This window comes from Typopeltis vanoorti, chromosome 20 (assembly GCF_054136105.1).
Source record: "Typopeltis vanoorti isolate ZY-2024b chromosome 20, IOZ_Tvanoo_1.0, whole genome shotgun sequence".
Lineage (NCBI taxonomy): Eukaryota > Metazoa > Arthropoda > Arachnida > Uropygi > Thelyphonidae > Typopeltis > Typopeltis vanoorti.
In genome coordinates this window covers 98,966,429-98,990,473 of record NC_143568.1, presented here as the reverse complement: position 1 = coordinate 98,990,473, position 24,045 = coordinate 98,966,429, and the positions used below count along the sequence as shown (strand labels likewise).

Below are 24,045 nucleotides of genomic sequence, written 5' to 3'. Positions count from 1 at the left end.
AGCTATCCTTCAAATAACAGAAAGAAAAACAAATGGTTCAATGATGTACGTAAAAAAAAACATTCTCTTGTTGTTGTTTTTTTAAAATATACTAAAAAAAACAAGAGAATTGAGTGGTTTGATTATGTTTGGAGAGTAGATGACCAGTTAATCAAACAAGCATTTACAAATAAAATTGACAAGAAAAGACCTACAGGAAGATCCCAAACATGATGGATGGGTGTGGTAATGATAGACTTAAGACAGTTGGATGAACAATTTACATCAGATGTAGCATATGACAAAAACCAATGGTAAAACCTAGTGCTGGTAATATTAGACCTAAATGGTCCATTAAGCTGAAAGAAGAACAACAACAGAACTCACTAGGATTTTTCTTGGTCTGAGTGGTTGCTGCTCATATTGTGTTTTGGTTATCCTTAATAAGCAAGTCCCCTTCCTAACCTGTTCTTTACAGTCTTTGTGCAACTGATTTATTACCATAACAGCTTAACACTTAAATTATTTAACCTACTGACCTTTGTGATACATTAATTGCTAACTGCAAAGAGGAGACGTGTCCATTTTTTTCAAAAATGACTTTATTGATATCTGTTACTACTAATTAAATTTGAAGAATACCACAGATTTTGAGAGCGATGGATTATAAACATATTTCACTCTAGAAAATGATTCAAGTATTTAAAAAAAATGAAAAATGTACAACAAATCAACTTATATACAATTTTTGGTTGTTTCTGTAAAGTTGGCAAAAATGGACACCTTCCCTTTCTGCAGTTAAATTAAAGATGCCAAGAAATTATATTCTTGTTTAATCCTTTATCCAAGTGTAAGTAAACAAAGTTTTTGCGTGAAGTATCTTCATGACTAGGCTGCCTGTATAAAGAGGCTAATGACTTCACATTTAATTGCCTTAGTATTCCATAATGTAAAGTGAGTATAATTCAATGCATTAGGGAAGGGCCATTACCCAGATCAGTTTGACCTTTATTGAAGTCTCATCAGTGGGAACCAGGTATAGAAGAGATAATAATAATGTCAAGTTATTAGCCTCTTTATACAAGTAGCCTAGCCATGAAGATACCTCACGCACAAACTTTGTTTTGTCTGGCAGAACCACTGCTGAGATTAATGGAATTTAATGAGTCATAAGATCGTTCAGGTTATAACCAAGTGATTTCGACAACTTGCTTTCATCCAGAGTATTTTAATAATAAAATATTACACCTTTCCCTTACTACATTTCTAGCCTGGTTGGCCAAGTGGTTAGCGTATCCACTCTCCAGCCAAAAGGTTGCAGGTTCGAATCCCACCGTGAGCATGGATGTTTGTGATTGTTTGTGAAAATACTAATGGTGGGGGTCGGTGGGATATGGTGCTGGTGTAGTTACGATTCGTGGTAGTTGGTGGATTGAGTGGTGGAGATGGAGAGTTGTGGAGTAGGTGCCCTCCCTCAATGAGTCTTTGGACTACCTGGAGGTGTCAGGTAATAATAATATATATGGGAAATATACAGTATAACTTCTACATGACTTTAACCTTAGTATCTCTTCTGGGTCTGGCTCCCACTGGTGGTGTGTCCCACTGCTGAAGTGGTTTGATTACTGCAACCATTGGATGCTTGCCTATGGTTTGGCATCAACTGAGGATGGGTGATCTGAAGGCTCATCCTAGTTTTTTGAGAAGGTATGCACTTAAAAAATTTTCCACTGATGTGTATCATGGCCCTTCAGTGGATGCCCTGTCCTGGGAGATGAGTGGTTCTGGCTGGCAGCTTGTGGAGGTTGATGCTTAAGTGGTAGGTTTTTTCCTGTCATTGAGTGGAGCTGAGGTCTTTACATGTTTTGTCTGGCAGAACCACTGCTGAGATTAATAGAATTTAATAAGTCATAAGATCCTTCAGGTTTATTCATTGAGGTTAGAGCAATCTGAAAGATCACCTAGTTTTTGAAGACCCTTTATATATACAAAGGTCTGGTTAGTGGCCCTTCTCTAATGCATGGGATTATACTTACCTGAAAGGATGTGTGCTTTGCATTATGGGATTAAGGCAATTAATGTGAAGTCATTAGTCCTTTATACAAGTATCCTAGTCAAGATACTTTATGCATAAATGTTTGCTTTTGCTTACGCTTAGATAAAAAAACATTAAACAAGAATATAATTTCTTGGCATCTTTAATTTAATTCATAACCAAGTGAAAAAACTCAGCAAATTTCTGTAGTGATTCACATTCAGACACTGCACAGTGAGAATATGTGTGACCAAGAGTCATCTCATGGTCACTCTCATGAAATGGAAGGCGATTCAACAATCATTCACAGTTATATCCTCTGATGAGATGATCAGATCTGAGACTTGATCTTGATGTACTCTCCAGTGCATACTGCCTAAATTAGTGGTCCCTCAAAAGCTCAAGGAATCCATTCTCTTAATTCCCATATCCAATCTCTTTATTCTAATCTACAATGCCATAATTAAAATCACCGATAATGATAGCTCTTTTCTTGTGTTGAACTCTGAATGATCTTGTGACTTCGTTTCAAGAGATCATACAGATTTCAACAAGTATACACCTTTACATATTAAATTGTTCACATCAGAAAATACTTGCATTTTGGTAAAAATACAGATAATATAGTGTTTAAAATGTAAAATATTAAAGTATATAAAATACAACATTTAGAAAGAATCAATTTAGAAAATTATAAAGGTGTATAACAGATTTGGGAGTGTATTGTATTATTTAGAGTTTTTTTATGAAATTATAAATCAGGATTCAGTATTGTAAGGTGTAACTAAATTTTGCTTAAGTATTCCACTGGTCTAATTGTAAGTATGGGTCCAAAGGTTTGGTACGGTCAGTGTAAGTGCCTGAGGATGTGGGATACAAGGAGTAGGTGCATATGACAACAGTCACGTGATTTCCTGCTGTAGAAAAAAAGTGCTAACATCATTCAGAGTACAAGACTAACATAGCGTCGCACAAGGTGTTTCAGGAAAGGATAGGGGGCGCTATGTGGAGAAAATATAAGGTGTTGCACGAGGAAGAACAAGGCTTTTTTTCCCGGGATCTCGTGGTCGAGAGGAGAAAGTCCAGGTAGCTGGTTCCAGGCTGAACTGCAGGCGAGGATGCGTGGCAGCAGGAGATTTGAATTGGAGAGTTCCTGAATCTACAGATGGAGTTTCCAGCGCGACGCAGCCACTGCTTTCATTATAAGCGGGTGCTGAGTTACTGAAGTTCCCGTGAAGTCCTCAGATAACGAAGATAGCCAAAGGGCGTATCGAGGACAGCCACGTTGCAGATACATGACTCCGCACGTCGTCCAGAACAAAGAAACAAGCCTCAGGTGTTCTTTCACGATAGTACCAGAGCCAGCAGACCCATTCAAATCCCCATGTGAAGGTAATGTAAAAGTTTCATTATTTATCACGGAAGCCCGTGAGTGAATGAAGAAATTGTAATACAAGAGACTAAAATAGGCAAAACTATATAGACTGGTGACTTTCAAGGAATTGTTCTATTAGGCATAAGCCTGAATTCGAAGTTATTAAGAGGAGTCTCATAAAGTACAGAGACAGAAAGTGTTATGTGTGAAATGTATTAGATGACATAAGTATAAGCAGTTTGCCAAAGCGAGATTTTATTGGTTCTGCGATAACCCGGAATGAAACTAGTATTCTTGTTTGATATTAATGTAAGATTGCAATCTTTGGCAGTGTGAGTTTTTGTAATTAATTAATGTATTCATATTGTAGAATAAACATGTATTCTTTTTATAAACTGAGTCTTGCCTGATTTAAGAGTGTCAACTCGCCACTCTATAAATTATACTTGTGGCAGGAGGGTAGAGTTAAAGTGAAATATTTAGGCCACGACTGACCAGGAGAGTTAACGGGTAGTTACAAATCTGGATATTGGAAGTATTATAATTTATTATCATAGGGCATAAGCTGGTGCAGTCATTAAACTAAATAAATGTGTTTATGCCTGAAAAGGAGATAGAGCCAAAATCCAGGGTTGGGCTTAGAGTAAATTGGTTTGTGAAGTTGAAAGGTGCGTAATTAAGCTAATTTGCATAAATAATGATGCAACACTTGTTCACACTAAATCAAAACAATTTGTCACTACCCCTTCATTCCCCCAGCCTATAGCAATACCCAGCTAAACATCTCATCATGTGTGTACCTCCACTTCACACCACACTGCCTCAAAACTACTGCCACTATTTCTTATCCCCCATGTGCATGCATAATTCCTCTATTTCAATAGCACCCTCCTCCCATCTTGTCCTTTTTTTTATTTTTATAAAAGGCATCTATTTCTGTTTCCATCAGATTATCATCTGCATCCAACTATGTATCACTCATTCCAACAGTATTTGAGCAAAGAAGTCAATAAATGAAACAATTTCATCTCCCTTATTTTTGATTCGCCTGGAATTCATAAGTATAGCAATTTATTTTTCAGCCTATACTAATCTTATTCATGCCATCTCTTAGCTGTGATTTCTCCACACTCACTCCTAGCTTCTTATCTTTTATCACTACCTATCCAATATCTTTTCCCTGACTTAACTATCCCCTTAGCAAATTAAGACCATCCTCCATTCCAATACCCACCATCCCTACAGACATTCACAAATGCTTCCAACATAAATTCTCTTACACTGTCTCCTCATCTATCCCAACTGTTCTCATTTCTCTGTCCATCCTCTCATTCTCATTTCAAAACTTTGCTTCTATCCATTCACAAGCACTTCAGTCTCAACTATTCTACTTTCCTGCAACTTTACTTTACTTCCTCCAATCTATTGTTCACATCAGCAACAGTCACATGCCGATTTCATTTAACGTGAATTTATCATTTTTATACAGTTCTATCCATACCATGAATTCTTTCCACACATTACAAACTGCACTCATTTCTCCTCTCACATTTAAACCAACATACCCTTCATGATTTTTGCTCACTGTTTCAAATCATCACTGTTATATCTGGGCAACACACTATCTGAACTATCCAATTATCTTTTGCTTTGGTCAATAATTTCTTAATGTCCATCCTCATATTCTTCTTCAGCCAAACCAAATGATTTGTTCTCAACCACCACTATTGCTCTTGCTCATTTATTATTATTATTATTGACACCTCCAGGGAGTCCAAAGAACTCATCGAGGAAGGGCACCTGATCTACAACTGTCTCCACCACTCAATTCACCAACTGACTGCAACTACACCAACGCCATCTACTGCCAACCACCACCAGTATTTCCACAGACAATCACATTTACTTCTCATAATGATGATTTCTGTATTTATTTTACCTTTTTAAGTATTATTATTATGCAGATTTCTATTTCTGTGCAGGCACTTCTGAAAGAGTGATGAGTGCCGTTTAGAATCATGCTGTTGATGCAACTCCAAACAGTAGCCATATGCAGAATCAGAGGTTTTATTTTCAATATTTGAGTTCTGTGACAGAGTATACTTGGGTGGCTTGAAACGTTCTCGGCCTCGACCATAGATGGCAACACTATCGGCAAGATTTTTTTTGTCTAAGTTGGTACATCTGTCATAAGCATCCATGTGAAATTGCAATTTTATCCCTTGAAATGGATAAAATTGACTATCGTGCAGTTATAAAATTCTTTGTAAAAGAAGGTTTAATTCCCAATGAAATTGATTCAAAGTTCATAAAAGTTTATGGGCACTCTTCTCCTTTGTTTTCGACAATTAAGAAATGGGCTGCTGAGTTTAAACATGGCCGTACCAGCCTTGAAGTTGATCCACATGAAGGACGTCTAAAAAGTGTAACAACACCAGAAATCATTGATCAAGTGCACAATATAGTATGGGATGACTGGCGAGTTAAAGTGTGTGAAATTGCTGAGACTATAGGCATTTCAAAAGAACGTGTAGGATATATTTTGCATGAAGAATTGCAAACGAAAAAGTTTTGTGCAAGACAAGTGCTGCGCTTGCTCACAGCAGATCAAAAATGCACTCGCATGAAAATCTCTGAACGGTGCTTGGAGCATTTTAAAAAGAATAAAACAAAACTAATTTTGTGCATCGATTTATTACTATGCATGAGACTTGGATTCACCATTACAGACCAGAATCCAAACAGCAGTCAAAACAGTGGACAGAAGCCGGACAGAAGTTCCATCAGCAGGAAAGGTCATGACATCGGTGTTTTGGGATACTAAAGGCATTTTGTTCATTAATTATCTTGAAAAGGGTAAAACAATAACCTGGGAATATTATTCTGATCTTTTAACCAGACTAAAAAAAAAACCATCTTTTATCAGGACAATGAACCTGCCCACAAAAGGTGGCAATGGGAAAATTAAGGGATCTGCACAATGAATGCTTCCATCCTATTCACCAGATTTGGCTCCCTCTGACTTCTATCTCTTCCCAAAACTAAAACTCTTCCTTGCTGCTCAGCATTTTTCTTTGAATCAAGAGATTGCTGCTGTAGAGGGGTATTTTGCAGATCTTACTGAGAACCACTACAGGGACAGGATAATGGCGCTGGAGCATCACTCGAATATATGTATTAGTCTTAAGGGAGATTATGTCGAAAATAATTTGAAATTATAAATTTGTTTTTTCATTGTTAGACCGAGAACTTTTCAGACCACCCTTGTATATTGTCAGACAATAACGTGTGTGTGAAAGCCAGAATATCTCCTTTCTTGCATACGCTATTGACACTGTTCTACTTATATTACTCTGTAATGACTGTGTCTTCTTGCCATGGTCACCACTGCTCCCAGTGTTGCTTCATATAAGTATTTCTTATAAATGAATACTTTATTTCATATAAATAAATTTTTTATTTATATCCTTAGCAACATTTTTCTGATTAATTTCACATCTATAGCAAGGAGTCTTACTGCAACTCAGTAGATGATGAGATTTAAAATAGTTACTTGTATTATGTTAATTCATTTTAATTTTTAGTTTTGATTCTGAATCATTTAATATTATGCTTCTTAAGCAATCTGAATGTATCATTTCAGAAAGTAATGCACAGTTGCTGTGTTAATGCAAAAGGAACTAGAAGTTTATCATTTGGTGAATTTTTTTTTTAAATAAAAATTCTGGTTAGCATTATTTATAGCTGTATGCCAGACACAAATTCATTTTTTTAATGGTGTGCCACCAATAGCAGTCATTCCAAGAGTGTCTCATAGAAACAACAGATTATAGTTTGTTGTTGTGCTGTTGAACATTCTCATTTTTAACACTTGAAATCAATGTTTCTCATTCCTTCCTCTATAGTAACTGAGTCCAATCAGGCTTCTAAACATATACAGTTTTCTTTGCATGCATATCACAACAGAAGAATGAGAAAATTATGATTCGGCAATGTATTTAAGCAAATAATACAAATCTGGAGAAATGGTGATATTTTCAAGCTTTGCAGATAAGACACTGAAATCAAGAGCTTCGATATCATCTTTTCTGTCCAGTTTATCCAAAGCAGTGTTTCTGTAATAGAAAAGAGAATTTATCAAAATATAAAATCCAAGTGTCATAATCATTATTATATTTTATTTAAAAATATAAATAAATGACTATTAATGAGAAATATTTAACAAGAATAATAATAGTATTATTGTTATCAACTCTCTAAATTACGTGTCACCATTGGAGCATCTTCATTAAATACCTGTCATATACATAACTTACTCATTCAATTTCTACACACAATTCCTTGAAATGTATTTCGCAAACCTGCTTCTACAAACAAAACAAATAAGAAAATGATCTGAGATTATCATAAAATTCTGCATAGTGATATCATTAACTCTTCTGAACCTAGAGTGATTTTTAGCATTAGGTACTAAAGAAATGTTTCTTTTGCCTAATTTTATCACTAAAAATGGATCCATAAATTAAAGATGCCAAGAAATTCTATTCTTGGTTTAATCCTTTATCCAAGAGTGGGTAAACAAAGTTTGCTCATGAAGTAACTTCATGACTGGGCAACTCATATATAGAGGCTAATGACTTCACATCCCACAATGCAAAGCACATATCCTTACAAACATCTATAATGCTATGCATTATGGGACGTTTTTTCACTTTATATTATAAATTAAAGATGCCAAGAAATTATATTTTTGGTTAATCCTTTATCCAAGGCTAAACAAACAAAGTTTGCGCTTGAAGCAACTTCACAACCGAGCAACTTGTATATAACCACACAGCCAGCCAGGCTGGCTGAGTGGTTAGCGTGTCTGCTCTCCAGTCAAGAGGCTGCAGGTTCGAATCCTGCCGTGGGCATGGATGTTTGTGATTGTCTGTGGAAATACTAGTGGTGGTGGTCAGCGGTAAATGGCGTTGTATAGTTGCTGTCAGTTGGTGGATTGTGAGTGGTGGAAGCAGAGTTGTAGAGTAGATGCCCTCCCTCGATGAGTCTTTGGACTCCCTGGAGGTGACAAATAATAATAATAATAAAGAGGGTTTGACACCTTTTGGTGACTTGTATACGGAAATATGACTTCTGCTTACTTCAACCTTGGTATCACTTCTGGGCTGGTTCCCACTGATGAGACCTCAATAAAGGTTGAAATAGGTCTCGATAGTGACCCTTCCCATAATACATAGCATTATACATGTCCGTAGGGATATGTTCTTTGCATTATGGGATGCTAAGGCAAGTGATGTGAAGTCTAAATAGCCTCTATATACGAATTGCCCTGTCATTAAGTTACTTCACGCACAAACTTTGTTTTCTTACACCTGGATAAAGGATTAAACCAAGAATAGAATTTCATGGCATCTTTAATTTATAATATAACCAAATGAAAAAACTTTCAACAAAAATGGATCTGATTGAAACCAGTACTGAGATAACTGGAAAAAATTTAGTGTGTCATTCCAAACACTAAATGTCATTAAATTCCATGAAGTGAACAAAATATATATATGTTTTGTTTTGTTTTTTCGCTTTGGATAGCATTCTGCTCTCCAACCAGCAAACTGTGAGTTAATAGCCTACAGTTTGATTTGATTATTATGTGAGCATCTCTGTGGAATCTGAAGACTCATCACAGTAGGCCACGCTAGGCACTATTCATGAAATATCTATCATACTGCTCTTAAACTCACTCACTGGCAAACCATTGCATTCATTCACCACTCTCCAAGCAAAAAAAATTTGTTCTCATGTGTCCTTTCTAAACACACTCTTACAAACATCCAGGAATATGAACCCTTGTTCTCTGACTTCTCATATTCTGAAAAATTTCAGTATATTTTCTGGATCCTATCAACCATTTTCCTTATCTCCCAGTAAACTGGATGTTTGTGAATGGTAAATGATTTTCATCATCCTACATGAGACCACCACCAACAACCAGCTATTAGAGACTTGAAAAAAGTGGCTTTCTTTAGTCTATAGTAGGGGTTACAATCTTTTTGAGCTCTGGAGGACTTTTAAGATGAGGAAATAGTACTGGGGACCCCCCACCCCTACCCCCACCATCTTTCTTAAAACAATCAAGATAAATGTATGCTGTGAATGAATAAACAAAAGGATCACTGTAATTTTGTTTTTAATGGAAAGGAACAAGGAACAAGATGATGCTGCAGATCGCAAACAATCGTTGAGATCTTCATCCTTTAGTTGCGATCTGTATTTAGAATTTATGATATTTATGGTGGAAAAAAATGACTTGCACAAGTATGTTGATCCAAAAAAAGATGTTATCTTGTATGCATAACTTTTTTAACAGGAAATCTTTCTCTATCCACCAACCTCCAAAAGTTTTCATCACCTTTATATGACTTTAATGTGATATCATTCCTGAGATCTAAAATTTCCAGTTCTACTTCTGTTGTTGTAATAAAAAATATCTTATTCTTTTTTATTACATTTCATTCCAAAGTTTGCTGGCCAAGCATAAGAGAAGTACTTGCAAGATTTGCAAGTTTGATTGAAGAGGTAAAAGAATTTCTCAGTTCCAAAGGACAGAACTATGAGCAGTTAAGTGATCCTTTCTGGTTAATGGATTTGGATTTCCTTGTGGATATCTTAGAAAAATTAAATTCTCTAAACTTGGAACTCCAAAGAAAGGATAAACACATTGCAGTGATAAGTTTGATCAGATCATTCAAAGAAAATCCGACTTTGTGGATATGTCATTTGGAGTGGAAATTTCTCGATCATTTCCCAAATCTGAAGAAAATGATTGACGACAGAGAGTTTGTCCCATAACTGTTTGTTAAATCGCCGCTTAAAGTGTTCTGGAAGAAAATTTGACAAGAAGTTTCAGCAGTTCAACACCATTGAGCCAATAGTATCGTTTTTTTTTTTTTAAACCCTTTTACTGACTTAAGTGTGATCGAAATTGTTGAACTCATTACAAACTTAAGTCAGTAAAAGGGTTTAAAAAAAAAAACGATACCATTGGCTCAATGGTGTTGAACTGCTGAAACTTCTTGTCAAATTCCTGCAAAGCACTTTAAGTGGTGATTTAACAGTTCTGGGACAAACTCTCTGTTGTCAATCATTTTCTTCAGATTTGGGAAATTATTGAGAAATTTCCACTCCAAATGACATATCCACAAAGTCAGATTTTCTTTGAATGATCCGATCAAACTTATCATCACTGCAATGTGTTTATCCTTTCTTTGGAGTTCCAAGTTTAAAGAATTTAATTTTTCTAATATATCCACAAGGAAATTCAAATCCATTAACCAGACAGGATCACTTTCTGGTTAATGGATTTGTGGATTTCTCAGTGGATTAATGGATTTCTCAGTTCCAAAGGACAGAACTGCTCATAGTTCTGTCCTTTGGAACTGAGAAATTCTTTTACCTCTTCAATCAAACTCTCAAATCTTGCAAGTACTTCTCTTATGCTTAGCCAGAAAACTTCGGAATGAAGAATAAGATCTTTTTTAGTTACATCATTGGTACACTCAATGAAAAACTTAGAGGTGGTGCTGTAGAGGAGAGACTCTAATTGAGTTTATTATGTTTAGAACTGTTTTCATAATGTGACACTAAAGGAGAGAACTTTACTGCACAATGCTTCATGATGAATAATGCAATGGTATGACGTAAAGATTGGAAATGATTTGTCCTCCCTGCAAAGAGTAATAAATCCTTTGGAATGATATAATCACGTAATCACAAGAAAGATATTTATTTAACCAAATATTTCGGTCTGGAAATAGCAGACCATCGTCGGTGGTATTACAAGAACAGTTTAAAAAAAATATATACAAGCTAGAATACTAACAATAGATCGTTGAAATTAGAACATGCCGCGTGATGTTATATCACTAAGTATGAAACGAAATATTTTGAAGTAGAAACATGATTGAATTTGCTATAAAAAAAAAAAAAAAAAAAAAAAAAAAAAAAAAAAATTAATGAGTAATCTTGATTAGGCTTTCCCAGATTTTTGATATAGATATGCAGTCATTACGATTCAGGTTGGGATGATGGAGCAAGGCCTCCACGCTTTCCTTGAACAAACGTTCGAACCTATAACGGGATCTATGTAAGAGGCGCGTTTTGGACCAAAGGATGCTGTGGTCAGTTTCAATCCCATGTTGAGCCAAACCAGACTTTTCAGGTTTATTGTGAAGAATGGATGATTGATGTTCTTGGATTCTTTTTTCAAGAGAACGTCCAGTCTGTCCAAAGTAAGAGAGATCACAGTTGCAAGGAATTTGATAAACTCCAGGAAGAGATAAAGTTGAGCGTTTGTCTTTAGGAGAAGGAAAATGAGAAGACAATTTGTTAATAGGAGAATACGTAGCTGTTAAATCATATTTCTTCAAAATTCTTGCGATAGGTTCTGAAATACCGGAGATATAAGGAATAGGTACTCGACGTATTGAATCTTTGTTGTTTTGTGGAGGATTATAAGATGTAAGAAGACGTTGAATACTTTTTTCAGAAAAGCCATTGAGTTTCATGTGTTGCTGGATAGTAGAAAGTTCTTTCTGTAGATAATCAAAAGTAGAACAATTAGTTTTGGCTCTTTTGATGAGACATTTCATATGTCAAAACAAATTTTATAGCCAAGTAGAAGGAACAGCCATGGGAAGTCCTCTTTCTCCAGCTTTAGCCAACTTTTATTTAGAACATTTAGAAAAAGTCCTCTTCACATCTAGTTTCCCTCTACCATCTTTTTGGGTAAGATATATAGATGACATATTTGCTATTTGGCCTCACAGTAAAAACACTTTATCTTCCTTTTTAAACAGTATTAATTCCTTACATCATCGCATAAAGTTTACTATGGAATTAGAAGAAAACAACCAGTTATCTTTTTTAGACGTTCTCCTCATCCGATCATCTTCAAATATTCTTACAACTACAGTATACAGGAAACCAACATTCACAGGTCGTTATATTCTGAAAGAATCAGCCCATCATCCATGTCAAAAAACAGGAATTATAAAATGTCTCATCAAAAGAGCCAAAACTAATTGTTCTACTTTTGATTATCTACAGAAAGAACTTTCTACTATCCAGCAACACATGAAACTCAATGGCTTTTCTGAAAAAAGTATTCAACGTCTTCTTACATCTTATAATCCTCCACAAAACAACAAAGATTCAATACGTCGAGTACCTATTCCTTATATCTCCGGTATTTCAGAACCTATCGCAAGAATTTTGAAGAAATATGATTTAACAGCTACGTATTCTCCTATTAACAAATTGTCTTCTCATTTTCCTTCTCCTAAAGACAAACGCTCAACTTTATCTCTTCCTGGAGTTTATCAAATTCCTTGCAACTGTGATCTCTCTTACTTTGGACAGACTGGACGTTCTCTTGAAAAAAGAATCCAAGAACATCAATCATCCATTCTTCACAATAAACCTGAAAAGTCTGGTTTGGCTCAACACGGGATTGAAACTGACCACAGCATCCTTTGGTCCAAAACGCGCCTCTTACATAGATCCCGTTATAGGTTCGAACGTTTGTTCAAGGAAAGCGTGGAGGCCTTGCTCCATCATCCCAACCTGAATCGTAATGACTGCATATCTATATCAAAAATCTGGGAAAGCCTAATCAAGATTACTCATTAATTTTTTTTTTTTTTTTTTTTTTTTTTTTTTTTTTTTTTATATAGCAAATTCAATCATGTTTCTACTTCAAAATATTTCGTTTCATACTTAGTGATATAACATCACGCGGCATGTTCTAATTTCAACGATCTATTGTTAGTATTCTAGCTTGTATATATTTTTTTTTAAACTGTTCTTGTAATACCACCGACGATGGTCTGCTATTTCCAGACCGAAATATTTGGTTAAATAAATATCTTTCTTGTGATTACGTGATTATATCATTCAGTCTTATGTCGCAAGTATCCTTAAAACAACAAATCCTTTGGAAGTCACCATTGTTGGGGCTCCATCAATGGTGACTTCCAAAGGATTTATTTTGCTGACAACTTGCTTAGAGGGAAATCTACTGTTTTGATGTATTGTTTAAATGTACAGTAAATTTCCATTCCTGTTGTTTAATCATTCATGGGTAATAATTTTAACAGCTCCTCCCTAACAGAAAAGTCTGCAAATACCATTTTTACTAAAATAGCCAATTCTGCTGTATCTGTTACATTCGTTGACTCATCAAATTACAGGGATAAGTATGCACATTTTCCTAAATCATTTTTCAGTTGGCTTGCATGTCAAGGGAAATTGAGCTCAATCGCTCTATGATTGTTTTATTTGAAAGCTGCAGGTCTGATATCACAGTCATAATTTCTTGTTTGTTTTTAAAGTCCTCAAATAAAGAATCTGCTCCTGCAAGAAATGCCTCTTTTATCAATTCACCATCCTGATATGGTTTTTTTCCTTTTTGCTATTAAGATTAAGTGAGTAATTTTATAAGATGCAATGGTGGCATTTTTATGTTTTACTATTGATCTAATAAAAACTAACTGTTGACATGTAAGTTTTGACTTTAGTTCACATACTTTTTTCTTTCTCACTTCAGAATTAACAGGATAGTTGTGGTTAAACATGGAGTGATTAGTCTTAATGCCACTCCACATTATGTTTCTTCATACCAAACACACACACACACATTTGGCTTTTATTTTCACAAAGCAGTAGGCTTCTTCCCATTCAGATTGATAATTATATGTTTTATTTTTTTTACTATCCACATTCGTTTTAGTTTTAGTGGAGGACAATAACTGTTTAAAACCCAAGAACTGCTCACAAAGATGCACTCAAACTCACTGATACTGACTTTTAGCTGAGGAGTAAAATTTGAAGTGAAAGACTAACTGCTGTTAACACAATGAAAGTGGGTGACTTTTTATGCGAGTTCTTCCCGTGCTGATTTACTGCCATTGGATCTCCCCAATAAAATCAATAGAATAATAGAGTGCTATATGGCTGAGGCAGACACCTCTGAATACTTTGGCAGGCATAAGGTTGATAATCCCTGCTCTATAGCATAATTACAGACTGCTAAATCTTAGTCCACCCACATACAATAGGTTTACAGCCTTTCTTTAATTATTATTATTATGTGACACCTCCAGGGAGTCCAAAGACTCATCGAGGGAGAGTGTGCCAACAGCATCGAACGATTGAACCCCTTCCAACTACTAACCCGAGCTCAAACTTGCTTAACTATTTTGCGTGAGCCATTAGTAGCAGAGGCTCTACCAATTGACCAACCTTTGCTTTTTTTTTTTTTTTCAAGACACTTCACCTCCCAAGCAGAATGTGGTCTCACACCGGACGGTGCACTTCATCTACCACAAAATATTCACCAGAGTAGCTGTGGCTATAAAAAAGGGTGCGTGTGTGTGTGGGGGGGGGGGGTGTCTTCAATTGGTCTGACAGTTTTTGCAAAAGCAAAAGTCCTATCATTTCTATAAGACCGGTAAAATCACCTTAGTTGAAGGACTCATCTTCCAGTCAGTCACTGAGATGCATATAATAATATGAACTTGTCTAACTGAAACCAAAGATGAAATAAGTACACATTTTAGTGGATTTGTTTTATTTTATATAATTTAAATGTGTTTTGCAACTTTGCACACCTGCATATGGTATAATTAAAACAAAATATGGGATGGGTTAACAAATTTCTTTAGGGATTTCAAATACAAAACTTCAATAAAAATCCATCAGCCAAAGCTGAGCAATAACAAATAGATGGATGGGTACTACATATCTAATGTCTGCTTATATATTTTGCAAAACACAACTAAAAATATACCTTCCCACTTCCATGTTCACTGTTCCCTTATACAACTTCCAGAGTTTCTCTTTCTCTACCTCTTTCACAGAGTGGACAGAGGTAGAGATAACATTCCTATGTATTAAACTGGTTGCTGTCTGTGCCTGCTAATTAGCACAAGAGAATTAGCAGTTCTCTTGCACCAATCTTGCCCATGCTGAGACCACTTGAGTCTCAGCTTGGGCAAGATCTCTAATGAGTAGGAAGAAGACAAAATAATTCCATTATATATGGATAGCGTTAGGACTGAAACAACTAATTTGAGATCAATCAGTATTTTTAAAGTGGTCATTAAGGTACTGGAAAGGCTGCTCAAGGTCTGCATCCAGATAGCTTTGATCCTCTGTAGAGGTCAGTATGGCTTTGTTAAAGGTAGATCTTGCTTTAGCAATCTGCTCATATTCTATAATAAAGAGGCAGTAGAGTTGAATAAGGGGAATGGATATACTATGTTGCTTTTGGACTTTGCTAAGGCATTTGACAGGATTCCACATGAAAGGTTTTTACCTAAAGGGATGGGTATGAAAAATAAACTTGTGACATGAATAAAAAGGATAACTGACTGACAGGTGTCAGAAACTGATGAATTAAGGTGATGAGTCTAACAGAAGGATCAGAATACCTTAGAGTTTTATACTTGGGCCATTGTTGTTTGACTGGTATATTAAAATGATAGGCTACAGGGGAATATCCAGTTATCTATACTTGGAATTGGGAGGATGGTAAGGGATATAGCTGATACAGAAACTCTACAGAGTAATATGTATAGATTGGTTCTATGGCCACCCTGATTGGCTGAGTGCTTTAACATATCTGCTCTCCAACCTATAAGCTGCAGGTTCAAATCCTGTCTTTGGAATGAATGATTGTCTTCAGGAGATAATTTCATCACCCAGCATGAGAACTTCGCCTCATTTATTGGAGGCTTGAAAAAAAAAAAAGTTTGGTCTATAGAGCAGGGATTCCAGATTATGTATAAAAGAAATAGAAAAAAAAAATTCCTTAGCCAACTCACAGTAATAATATACTATAGGTTTACAACTGGTCATGAGTGGGAGTCATATTAAAAAAAAATCATGACGAGTATCAATTCATTTGTGCATTTTGGTTATGTAATTTAGACTGAGAATACTCCTGACAGAGTATTATATTAATGTGATTTTGTCTAGCATCATCCCCTTCTAGTGGAGAGAAGTTAAAAAGTTTGAGCTACCACATCAGATAACCATAATGTTGAGGAGAACACTAACTTGCAGGAATACAGAAGTTACTCTCCCACTTTCCAAGACTTTAATAAGGCCACATCTGGACTAGTGTGCTCACATACAGTCACTTGATTGTAGAAAGTTTTTTCACTTGGTTATAAATTAAATTCAAATTCCAAGAAATTCTTGTTTAATACTTTATCCAAGTATAGTCCTGTCACTAGTGTATCTGGAAAGGGGAGATAACTGTTACTTTCTGTCATGAAGTTTATTTTAGGATGCTGATCTTTGAGATACACTAAATTTAATAAATTAATTCTAAGTTCAATAAATGTATTTATTTTTTCCTCGCTATTCATAATTGTGCTTCATGGTGCTGTACAGTGAGGCACTATTATGAATTATCAACACCTAAGCCTTTCTGTATGTATTTAAAATTTAAATTAAGGAGAATTAGTCAGGTAAATTCTTGTTCAGTGGCAGGCCCGTTAAGTTTTAAGTGGGGGTGCTGCCTATACAAAATAATAAAAAAAAATTTTTTTTTTTCCTAATCAGTAACCAATTTATTAATAAATAAATCTACAGATTTATTTATTAATAAATTGTAAATTGGTTACAAATTTTTTCCTAATTTGTAAATTGGTTACAAATTAGGAAAAAAAGAATGATTTTTTTAAAAATTTTGTATAGGCAGCATCCCCACTTAAAACTTCACGGGCCGCCACTGTTCTTGTTAGTCAGTTATGTTGTGATATGAAGTTTTTATTTGATGATATATGCTAAAAATCTGATGCCAAAGAACAAGAGAAAAGACTCATGCTGGCTCGGATGTCGCCCGGTCAAACAAGGTCCACGTCCCCAATCGAGTAATCAGGGTTGGATCAAAAAAGTTACTGAAAACAAAGACAAAAATCAAACTCAGGCCTGTAAAGGATGGAATATCAATTGGTACATGGAATGTCCATACACTCTGGGCAACTGGAAAATTGCAGTTGCTTCAAGAAGAAATTAAGAAATACAGATGTGATATATTGGGTATTTCAGAAATGAGATGGACATTAGAAAGCTTTTTAACTTGGGTATGTTATGTATTCAAGATACCAAGTAATTTTATATACACTTGGTTATTAATCCTATTTCCCAAATAAGCATACAGAAAGCTAAGTCAAGTTTGCACCTGCACATAGTGCAAGTCTGAGGCAACTCGTGGTAAAAGTGGATTAAGCTCCGATCACTTTCCTTAGTATTTTTCCCCCTAATGTAAAGCACATCCCCTTGTGGAAATGTATGATGTTGTGCATTAAAGGCAATGGTCACTACCCATACTGGTTTCCCTTTGTTTAAGTGCGGGGATACCTCTTCCAAAAACTTGTAAAATCCCCTGGATCACCCAATAATGAGCTACCCGCAGGATCAGAAAGTCAGAAACTCAGTTGGCTCTACACCGTGGCAGGCTCCCCCACCACTGAACAGAGCCGCTCATTTGCTCATCTGGAAGGGTAACAGCAACAGTCATGCCTCAGTTAACTTCACAGGCTACAGCATTGCCATTCATCACCCCCCCCCCACACACACACACTCAGGCCCTGGGTGGCCTGGCCTCAGTTAAAACTTCACGGGCTACAGCATTGCCATTCATCACCAAAGCTTCCAACCAGTTTCGACCTTTATTGAAGTCTCGTAAGTGGGAGCCAGACCCTGAAAATACTAAGATTGAAGTAATGCAGAGCTTATGAATTTTACCTAAACAAGTTGCCACAAGGTGCTTTGACCTTATTAAATAAAATCTCAGGATGAGAGATAGATGTAGAAAGTTTTTTAACTTGGGTATATTATGTATTCAAGATACCAAGTAATTTTATATACACTTGGTTTTTAATCCTATTTCCCAAGTAAGCAAACAGACAAGTAAGTCAAGTTTGCACCTGCACATAGTGCAAATCTGAGGCAACTTGTGGTAACGTAGTGCCAGTCTGAGGCAACTCGTGGTAAAGGTGGATTAAACTCCGATCACTTTCCTTAGTATTTTTCTCCTAACGTAAAGCACATCCCCTTGCGAGATGTATGATGCTATGCATTAAAGGCAATGGTCACTACCCATACCAATTTCGACCTTTATTGAGGTCTCGTCAGTGGGAACCAGACCTGAAAATGCTAAGGTTGAAGTAATGCAGAGATTATGAATTTTACCTAAACAAGTTGCCACAAGGTGCTTTGACCTTATTAAATAAAATCTCAGGATGAGAGCTAGATGTAGAATCCACCTTTACCACGAGTTGCCTCAGACTGGCACTATGTTACCACAAGTTGCCTCAGACTTGCACTATGTGCAGGCGCAAACTTGACTTACTTGTCTGTTTGCTTACTTGGGAAATAGGATTAAAAACCAAGTGTATATAAAATTTCTTGGTATCTTGAATACATAATATACCCAGGTTAAAAAACTTTCTACATCTATCTCTCATCCTGAGATTTTATTTAATAAGGTCAAAAAGCACCTTGTGGCAACTTGTTTAGGTAAAATTCATAAGCTCTGCATTACTTCAACCTTAGTATTTTTAGGTCTGGCTCCCACTGACGAGATCTCGATAAAGGTCGAAACTGGTATGGGTAGTGACCATTGCCTTTAATGCACAGCATCATACATCTCTGCAAGGGGATGTGCTTTACATTATGGGAAAAATACTAAGGAAAGTGATCGGAACTTAATCCACCTTTACCACAAGTTGTCTCAGACTTGCACTATGTGCAAGAGCAAACTTGACTTACTTGGGAAATAAGATTAAAAACCAAGTGTATATAAAATTACTTAGTATCTTGAGATGGACATTGTCAAGAGAATCAAATGGTGGAAGAGTTCTCTGGTCAGGAAATGAAAGTAAGCATGAAGCAAGCATAGGTTTCCTGCTAAGTAACAAAGCCTATCAGGCAATGTTAGGATAAAAACCAATTAGTGAAAGAATAACTGGTAATTAGTTTACGGAATTAACAACGCATATAAAGTATATTAATTAAAGGTAACTTTAATGAATAACTTCTATATTTCGGCAATGTCACATTGCCATCTTCGGGAACATAAAGATATGGTATGTGCACTCAGGAACTAACACAAAGCAAATGAGGAAGAAAGCAAGAACTAATATTGTTCCTAAAGTCCTAATGGTGCCCTCTTGCGGGCTAATTTGGTAGTCTTGGCAGTTTGGCTGAAGTTCTCATAATGAAAGTCTCCCAAATTTGGGGCAGTTTCATGCACCCAAATTTGTTGAGGTTAGGAACGTTTTTTAGAGCTGCTGAAGATTCTTTGAATAATCTTTCGTATTTAAACTTGCTGCGATGGATTATTTTTGTTTTCTTCCAACGAATTTTATGGTGGGTATCTAAGGCATGGTCTGCCAGCCCAGAGCAGCTGTACTGGTGAAACCGGATGTAGTCTTGGTGTTCTGAAATCCTGATATTTGTTGTTCTGCCTGTTTGGCCAAAGTAGGACAATTTGCAGCTGCAAGGGACCTGGTATACACCAGGTAGGTCTAGGGGAAGTGGTTGGTCTTTGGTAGAGCGGATAAGGGATGCCAACTTTTTATATGGTCTGTAACAGGAAGTAAGGTCATATTTTTTTGAGGATATTGGTTATTTTTTCAGAGGTGCCCTGGATGTAGGGGATGGTGATAGACTTGGTGTAATCTTTATTGTGGAGGGGAAGAGGGGGGGTTGTGGTTTACAGGTTTTAGTATTTTTTGGGGTTATAGCCATTGGCTAAGAAAGTGTTGAGGATGTGGTTTAGTTCAATAGTCAGGGCCCTGTCATCTGAGCAGATTAATTTTGCCCTGTTATATAGTGTTTTTATCACCCCATATTGTTGTGAGGGTGGGGGGATTGCTGGTGAATGTATCTGCCAGTGTGGGTGGGTTTTCTGTAAACAGAGAAAACCAAAGATCCATCAAGCTGGCGGGTGATTAAAGTGTCTAGGAAGGGGAGGGTGTTGTTTTCCTCTTTTTCTAAGGTGAACTGGACTCTGGGATGTTGGTTGTTTAAGTGTCTTAGGAAGGAGTGGAGTGTGTCTGAGCCATGTGGCCAAATAGCAAACACATCATCCACATAACGAAGCCAAATAGTGGGTTTTTGTGGGGCGGAGTTTAAGGCTTTCTCTTCAAATGTCTCCATAAAGAAATTGGCCAAGGGTGGGGAAAGTGGTGAACCCATGGCTGTCCCCTCTATCTGTTTGTAGAACTTTTCTTGTCAAACGAAATAGCCTGAGTTCATTGTGAACTGAAATAGGGCTGAGATATCGGGAGGAAACTTGGCTTGGATGAGCTCAAGGGTTTCTTTGAGTGGGACATTAGTGAATAGGGAGGAGACGTCAAAACTGACCATTATGTCAGTGTGTTGGAGTGTGAGGTTTTCTATACTGGCTTTAAAGTGGGCCAAGTTTTTTATGTGTGATGGTGTGTTGCCAGTGTAGTGTGTGAGCGTTTTTGGCTAAATGTTTGGCTAATTTATATTAGCCAAACATTTAGCCAAAGGGGGAATCAATGCCATCCACTATGGGACGCAATGGCACATTTTGTTTATGTATTTTTGGGAGTCCATATAATCGGGGGGGTCTAGAGTTATAAGGTTTAAGTTTGTTGGTGACTTTCTTAAGGAGTCTGTGGATAGTTCTAATCTGAGAGCTGGTCGGATTATATTCAATGGGGAGGTAAGTAGTACGGTCTTGTACTAAAGAATTTAGCTTACCTTTGTAGTCTTTTTGATTGAGTACCACAGTGGCGCTTCCTGTTACAGACCATATAAAAAGTTGGCATCCCTTATCCGCTCTACCAAAGACCAACCACTTCCCCTAGACCTACCTGGTGTATACCAGGTCCCTTGCAGCTGCAAATTGTCCTACTTTGGCCAAACAGGCAGAACAACAAATATCAGGATTTCAGAACACCAAGACTACATCCGGTTTCACCAGTACAGCCGCTCTGGGCTGGCAGACCATGCCTTAGATACCCACCATAAAATTCTTGGAAGAAAACAAAAATAATCCATCGCAGCAAGTTTAAATACGAAAGATTATTCAAAGAATCTTCAGCAGCTCTAAAAAACGTTCCTAACCTCAGCAAATTTGGGTGCATGAAACTGCCCCAAATTTGGGAGACTTTCATTATGAGAACTTCAGCCCAACTGCCAAGACTATCAAATTAGCCCGCAAGAGGGCACCATTAGGACTTTAGGAACAATATTAGTTTCTTGCTTTCTTCCTCATTTGCTTTGTGTTAGTTCCTGAGTGCACATACCATATCTTTATGTTCCCGAAGATGGCAATGTGACATTGCCGAAATATAGAAGTTATTCATTAAAGTTACCTTTAATTAATATACTTTATATGCATTGTTAATTCCGTAAACTAATTACCAGTTATGTCTAACCAACGTATAAGTCTTACTACTAGAATAGTGAAAGAATAATGGTTGCAAGATCAGTGCCCAACCATTTAATATCATGACCATTCAAATATATGCGCCCACTTTAGAGAGTGCAGATGAAAACATTGAGAGATTTTACAGGGATCTACAACTAGAAATTGATGAGGTGCCGAAGCAGGATATACTCATCATTGGAGGAGACTGGAATGCAAAGATTGGCAAAAATAACACAGGATGAGAAAAGGTTATTGGAAAATTTGGATATAGAGAAAGAAATGAACGTGGAGAGATGCTTCCGGAATCTGCCACAGATAACAACCTGATGATTTGCAACACCAAATTCCAACAACAAGATTGTCATAAATGAACATGGTGCTCCTTCGAGCAAACACAGGAATATGATCGACCTGATATTAATAGACCAGAAATGGAGAACCTCAGTTCAACAGTGCAGATCATTCCAAGGAGCTGATATTGATTCGGACCAAAGCTCGGTGATTGTGAATATAAGACTAAAACTGAAACAGAAGTACAAAGGAAAGTTCCAAACAGCTAGAGACATCTCAAAACTAAATGAAGACAGGCTAAGAACAGCATATCAGAACATATTGGAAACTAAGCTTAAGACTCCAAGTGAAAAACAAAATATAGATACAAGAGCAGAACGACTGACAACAGTGCTAAAAAAAAGCAGTAGAGGAAGTAATTCCTGAAAGAGAACAGATCAACAAGAAATGGATAACTCAGGAAACCCTAAAATTGGTACAAGAGAAAAGAGAACTGAAACTTAAAAGAGATAATTCAGAGGCAACGGAAAAGTTATACCATCAAAAATGCAATGCAGTACGGAAAGCAGCAAGATCTGATAAAGGCAAATGGTTGGAAGACCAGTGCAAAGACATTGAACAGTACTATGGAGAACACAAAACTAGAGAGGTCTACAAACTTATAAGAAATGTCAATAGGAAGCGGTAAACAAGATCAGTAGCAGTCAAAGATGAAGATGGTAAAGTATTGATGGACAAGACAGAAATCATACACAGATGGACAATATACTGCAACAGAAGTAATCAAAGAACTAAAAGCAATCTCTCCACCAGCAGAGATCTTTGAAAATGACATCTTGGAAGAGGAGGTGAATAAGGCTATAAAACATCTCAAGAACAACAAGAGTCCTGGAGATGACAACATAATAGACGAGGTGCTAAAATATGGGGGAGAATCAGTTGTAAAAGAAATGCATAAACTATGCAATGAAATATGGAGATCAGGGTATGATCCTGAAAAGTGGAAAAAATCGGTCTTGGTTGTTCTTCATAAAAATTCTTTAGGATGCACCAATTACAGAACTATTGCATTAATGAGTCATCTTGGCAAAGTGCTGATTAAAATACTAACAGAACAGCTGAATGGTCATATGGAGGCACATCTTCCTGATGAGTGTTGGATTCTGATTATGTAGAAATTAGAATAAATGTTATTTGATTCAGAATCCAACACGATTTTCCGTCACAAGAGCTAAATTTGTAAATATTATTTAATGTAAATAACATAAATTATAATTTGATATCATATAACTACCTTAATTATATCAAATATTTAATTGTTTAATCAAAGGAATGTGTTAATGATAATAAGATTCTGTATTAAATATTATTAAGCTATTTTATTTATTGTTATGTCAATATTATAAGAACTTATATTTGCAATTTAACTACGCATTTATTGAAAAGCAAATATTCTAATTGTTCCTATTTTGTGAAAGCTTAACGTTATGAGTTTAGTATAAAATATAATAATATATAATAATAAAGTATAATAACTCAATGTAGTAGTATAGCCTAATGTAACATTAGCGAGAATGTTTACGTTTATCCGTTGTCGACGCGTGAAATAAACGAGCGTGAGTGGAACAGAGCGTGGGCTAAATAAAGAAGAGAAAATATATAGGAGGTAAGAGAGTGGGGACAGAAACTTGGAAGTGAAAGGAAGCAAGGGGATAAACTACAGAAGTAGAAGTAAATAAAAGGTTCTTAAGTAGGAGTTAAGTGGATAATTTTTATAAGTGAGCAAGGACGAAAAGAATTTTATAGTTAGCTGAAAGTGAAATCAGCAGTAATAATAGAAGGGAAATTAATGCTACAATCAGATATAATAAAAAGCTGGACGTTTAA

General features: G+C 36.2%; 1 protein-coding gene across 2 annotated transcripts in view; it reads right to left on the bottom strand.

Moving 5' to 3' along the window:
• Positions 1–6,874: 6,874 nt before the first annotated feature.
• The window catches only part of LOC150095703 (uncharacterized), a 65,315-nt gene continuing 48,144 nt past the window's right edge, over positions 6,875–24,045 (bottom strand). For both annotated transcript variants that reach the window (XM_090410522.1, XM_090410523.1), the window contains one exon: positions 6,875–7,504. In XM_090410522.1, coding sequence (XP_090266648.1) covers positions 7,347–7,504 — 158 coding nt within the window. In that variant the 3' untranslated portion in view covers positions 6,875–7,346. The remainder of the gene's footprint in view (positions 7,505–24,045) is intronic.